Consider the following 5,785-nt stretch of genomic DNA (forward strand, 5'->3'; position numbering starts at 1 on the left):
CCCACCCGGGTGCACCCAGACACCCAGAGAGCGTTCAGATTCCTCCCAAGTGCTCTCGCCGGACTCTCAAGTGAGACGTTCAAATTGTCACTCTATTCACCCGGGAGAGCGTAAAAACCACCTGGCTCTGTGAGCCGGGTGGTTTGTGAGTGAAGATGAGTGGCAATAAGTGCGGGCAATATTGAAAAATCTAGTAATATTGTAAGTCAGAATCGGACATCAGATGCATTGAAAATTGTGTATAATCTCATGTCTAATACCGGCTTTATGTATGCTATAAACCATGATGTAATAATAGCCGTGTTCCGATATTTACTGCCAGTATTGAAAATCTATAGTGTATATGACATACACTATAGATTTTCGGTACTGGCAGCGAATATCAGAACACGGCCAATATATATTATTACATCATGCTATAAACTGCATTTGGGCAACAGGTTTTTACAGGTATTTACAGAGATTTACAGGCTTATGTCAAAAGAAAAAAAAAGAAGAAATTTATACATTGTTAATACTAATATTGACGCTTTGATTGTTAGTAAAACTGCGAAGTCGAATAGTGATAGTGTGAAAACGTTTATAGTTACAACGCACAATAATTTTCTTTCTTTGCCCGCTTTCCTTTGATAACTCAACCATTGATTAATTTCTAACTAGATAGGGCGATCACGCATTACCAAGATGCCAACGCCGTTTGGAGACTTCAGATTCCTACGGAGTGCGTTCTGATTTCATTATCTTCTCAGACACTTTTCGTTAAACTCCGCCCATCACCCGCTCACCCGACTATCACCCATCGGGTGAAGAATTGGAACACAACCCTATTTGGGAGGCCTATTTTGTCTTCTTTCCTAGCATCTCATTGGTGAGTTTGTCCCCCTCCATATAGAAAATTACCAATGAGATGCTAGGAAAAGAGACCTGGCAGTGAATTTCGGAACGCAACTCCAGTCTATATATCTATGGATATAGAGCGCGTTCCACTTCACGACCGCAACGCTCACGGTATCATTTCATCTTTGTTGCTCACCGAAAGTTAAACAAAGACAGATGATGCTCGCGAGCGTTGCGGTCGTTAAGTGGAACGCGCCCATATAGGACTCTAACCTAAATAGTATCATACATCTTGATGGCTGCGGTCGGGAAGACGCTAGAAATGCTTCGAAGCGTTTGATTGACCAATCAGGACAAAAATAATAAAGATTTCTCTATTCTGATTGGTTAATGCAACGCTTCGAAGCATCTCTAGCGTGTTCTCGACCGCAGCCGATAAAGGCTGCGTTTCGATATTTACTGCTAGTACTGAAAATCTATAGGGTGCGTTTCGTTTCACGCATGAACCGCATGAAACGCAGCATATCGCATGAGCGCATTGACTCGTTCCCTTTTTCCCGTTTCGGCAGGGTTTTCGTGCTGTCTGGGTATAAATGTCTTTTTAATACAATTTTTAATATTTATGGAAAGCAATGGAATTTTAAACGAAATCTCGAAATCGGTCGGTCTCGTAATATAAAGAGATAGAAAGTGATACATGATCATTTATCGATGAACGCATTAACCGAATTCTTTGCAGGCTTTGTAGGGGCCGCGCCGTTGTGTCCGCCTACGTGTACATATATTTAGATTTGGAGTTTTATTCAGTATCTGACACGACGAACATCCACAATTTATCATCAACATAAATTTGTAGCTTCTTCAAAGACATTTTTTATGAATTTCGGAATCCTATAATTTGTACCACTTTGCAGATAGTCTCCTTCTAAATAACTCTCGCGTATGAACCACGCATGGACTACACCACCTCGGGAGCTGAGGCAGCTCATGCGCTCTCATGCGCTGCACAAGGCTGTGTTCCGATTCTTCACTCGATGGGTGATAATCGGGTGAGCGGGTGATGGGCGGAGTTTAACGAAAAGTGTCTGAGGGTGCCATTACATGGAGCGTGGAAACGCGGATTAGCGTAACGCGGAACGAGAATGGAACCAATCGCATTGGCCCTAAGGGTACTGTGTAACAGAGCTCAATGGCACCCTCAGAGCGATTAATGACGTCATTGCATCGTCTCTGCCAATAAAAGGCTTGAATTCATAGTAAAATATAGTGATTAATTGAACCGGGTTGGGTTAATAGCCAATTTCATCAAGTCCGGTTAGATTAACCGACGGTTAAAATTAGCAGGGTTCCAACTGAAATTATATGAATGCTTGGTTTTCCTTCACCTCTATTTTCTGTTGGCCACCCTGCTAATTTTAACCGTCGATTAATCTAACCGGACTTGGTGAAATTGGCCCTAACCCGTTCATTCGAAAACGCTATATGATTATATTATTTTAACGATAATTATATGTATCGTTAAAAGTTTTGTAATTAAATATTTTACAAGTTAGTAATTAAGTAAGTTGATAATTAAATTAATCGGAGTTTGGTCGAAGTGATCATAGGAATCTAATTGTGTCGACTCCTGTCATTAAAGCATGGATTATATTATGTTAACAATTGATCTGTCATTTCATTATAAGGTTTTCTTTACTTCTAATATTGTTCCAGACATTTTCTTGAACACGATATCATTATATCAATATGTGTAAAATAAATAAAATTTTATTGCCCCATAATCAGCTTGATATTATTGTTCACAATATATAAGTGATAATTTAAATTTATAATCCGTTTGTGATTTCTGTGACATGCTGTTACTTATTGACAACAATATATCGTCAGCATACAAGTCGTTTCGAGATGTCTACAGATTATAGCAACAGATATGTATTTGAAGCTGAATGGTATGACACAGTTGCTTGCATACTGAAAAAATTTTATCTGTATTATTATCCGTCTAACAACACTATCGAATTGGTATGTATCGAGCTAATACAAATTATTAATATCGCAGAAAAAAAATTATTTATATTATCCATATTTTTTATAGTTTGATTTAAAAACAAAGAAGACCTTTCTAAAAAGGACGGTATGTGAAGGCATTGAAGCTAAAGATTTTTATATTGGTGCTGTAGTAACAATATTTTCAAGATGTATAAAAATTATGGATTATGGAGATAGTTACACTAAGATCAAATTAGAAACGCAACTGCAAAAGTAAAGTGAAGAGCTCATTTATATTTTTTATGATTTTATGATTTATTACTTTATGGTTTATTGTATAAAATTTTGTTCTGCATTGAGATAATTTTATTTCTCCAGATTTTTTGTACTTTTAAAACCAGATGTTATTGACAAAATGGGTGAAATATTAAAAGTTATTACAAATCATGATTTTTATATTACAAATATGAAAATGATGCAATTAACTGCAACTGAAGTTGCAGAATGTTATTTCGTAAAAGATACAACTGATAAAATGTAAGTTGAATCTCAAATTATTAATAATGCTATGAAAGAGCTCTGAAAAATGTAAACTATTACTATATTTTGATAAATTTGAGATACTATAATGATAGGTTTATTTAGGTCTATGATAAATTATCTTACCTCTGGCCCTGTTATTGGTTTGGAGTTATTAGGAGAAAATGGTATAGCCAAATGGCAAGAATTAACAGGTTCAGAAAATTGTAAACATGCTTATTCAACAACGTCTTCATTAAGAACTTGTTATGAGAAAAATGAAATATATAATATATATGGATCTAAGAACATTGAAATAGCAACGCAAGTACGAATTTTAATATGTGGTTCTTAATTTAACAATGTTTATTTTAATCTGATATCTGCTATAATATTTTTCCAGGAGTTGCAATATTTCTTTCCCAATTCAAAAAGTAAAAATAAAGAACTAAAAACTACTGCAATTTTTCAAAATTGCACCTGTTGTATTATCAAGCCACATGCTGTACAAGCAAAGCTTGTTGGTAAATTGAACATTTTATTAATATATATTATTGCGAAATAATATCTAAATAATGGAATTTTCATATTACTCTTTCCACTATATTTGATATTATACATATTTTTCTAAATTAATTTTATAATCTAGGTGTCATTATTGATGATATTCAAAAAGCAGGCTATATAATTACTGCAGTACAACAATTTCATGTTAATTTAATTAATTCCGAAGAATTTCTAGAAATTTATAAAGGCGTGCTTTCCGAGTATACCGTACGTTTTCATATGCATTTTACGTTTATTCTACAAATAATTATTTATGGAAAAGAAAGCATTCATAAATATTTATTATAGGCAATGGTAGTTGAATTACAGTCTGGTCCATGCGTCGTTATAGAAGTAAGTCGTAAAAACGGGGATTCCAACATCGTTGCTGATTTTAGGAATTTCTGCGGTCCAATGGATCCTGTAAGTATGTATTACTTTAAATATTTTGTTCGATATTATAGATATATTTATTCGATATAGGACATTGCGCGGCAAATCAAACCGAATTCTCTTAGAGCAAAATATGGAAAAACAAAAGTACAAAACGCCGTACATTGTTCTGACTTGCCGGAAGACGGTGTATTAGAGGTAATTAAAGCTTTAATTATCTTTTTCCACATATTTTGTATAATTTATATATGTGTTAAATCTTTTTAGGTTGAATATTTCTTTAAGATACTCGAGAGCTAATTTGAGCGATAAATATTGGAATATAAACTACATTTTGCATGATATAAAAATTGTTGCCTTTAGATTGCTTAATAATTAATATTAATTAATTTTTTTTTAAATATTTTTATATATACTTTTTTGTACATGTGACAAAATAAACGTTTTTTTTTTACAAAAAGATGTAAACTTTATTTTACCGTTGTAGCATATCTATTTTATATTTAAGTTTCTTTCACGAATGTATATAGTCTATTAATTTGCTTTTTCATAACATGCATTTTTTATAATTTACTTTATTTTACTTTTTTTATAGATAAATGATAAAGTTAATAACAATGTAAACGTCAATATAAGCAAAAATCATTAGAATTTGTAGGTTCTCAAGGTACAGAAAAATTGCTCCATTTTTGTTTGAATTTGCTCCACCTTAAAAACTAAGTATCTACAGTATTTATTTAAAAAAAAATTTATAATTGTTTTATGCATTTTACGGGATGTCAAGAAATTGTGCGCATGCGCAAAAGTATTTAGCGCCTGCGCAGCAAAAACCGAGTGCGCCATTTTTCAAATTATTCATTGTTTTATAATTCATTTAAAAAATATTAATACTGAAAAAAAAGATTGAAATCAAATGAATATTTATCACTCCTTCACACATCATTTATTTAAAACTAATAATATTGACTTGATGTGAAAAAAAATATTTTATATAAGAAATCCTTTTTGCAATATTTTTTTTTAATTTTTTTTATTTTATGTACTTGTACTACAACTAGTCTTAATAGACTAACAAGCAGTTTATCTCTATCCAACTAAATCTATTTTTAAGAGTGTAAGAAGGTTTATCATCCAATGACTATAAATCTTATGCCCTATTAAATTGTTCCTCAAATTTGCTAGTTAACTAGACCATGTGGTTTCCTTCGCTTGAGTCTTCTCAGCTGCATCCCGTGTTCCAAGAGTTGAGTGACTTCAGTATTAATATAGTTTCTTAGTCTGATTTCATGATGCTTTTGTGCAATGCGTTGGACTTACTTCTTTACAGTTTTCAACCCAAGATCTCTATATGTATATCTTTGTTTCTGGCATACCAAGGGGCATTAATTATATCCCTTAGTATTTTGTTTTGCAATTTTGTTAATATTTGTAGGTCTGGTACAACCCCAGAGTTGTATTCCATAGGTCCAGACTAGTTTAAGAACCTGCCCTGCCGAAAATG

General features: G+C 33.1%; 1 protein-coding gene across 2 annotated transcripts; it reads left to right on the top strand.

Annotated features, from left to right (window-relative positions):
• Positions 1-2,333: 2,333 nt before the first annotated feature.
• On the top strand, positions 2,334-4,738 carry LOC115240066 (nucleoside diphosphate kinase 7). Of its 2 annotated transcripts, none has more exons than XM_029815036.1 (10): positions 2,334-2,385; positions 2,551-2,859; positions 2,933-3,099; positions 3,205-3,363; positions 3,472-3,673; positions 3,749-3,869; positions 3,995-4,119; positions 4,201-4,314; positions 4,375-4,482; positions 4,552-4,738. In XM_029815036.1, the coding sequence occupies exons 2-10, from the start codon at positions 2,743-2,745 to the stop codon at positions 4,582-4,584; spliced, it is 1,146 nt and encodes a 381-aa protein (XP_029670896.1). In that variant the 5' UTR covers positions 2,334-2,385; positions 2,551-2,742; the 3' UTR covers positions 4,585-4,738. The 2 variants fall into 2 exon arrangements, with proteins under 2 accessions (XP_029670896.1, XP_029670894.1); XM_029815034.1 differs by having other exon boundaries at positions 2,338-2,397.
• Positions 4,739-5,785: the final 1,047 nt, after the last annotated feature.

This window comes from Formica exsecta, unplaced genomic scaffold (genome assembly GCF_003651465.1).
Source record: "Formica exsecta isolate Colony F162 unplaced genomic scaffold, ASM365146v1 scaffold400, whole genome shotgun sequence".
Lineage (NCBI taxonomy): Eukaryota > Metazoa > Arthropoda > Insecta > Hymenoptera > Formicidae > Formica > Formica exsecta.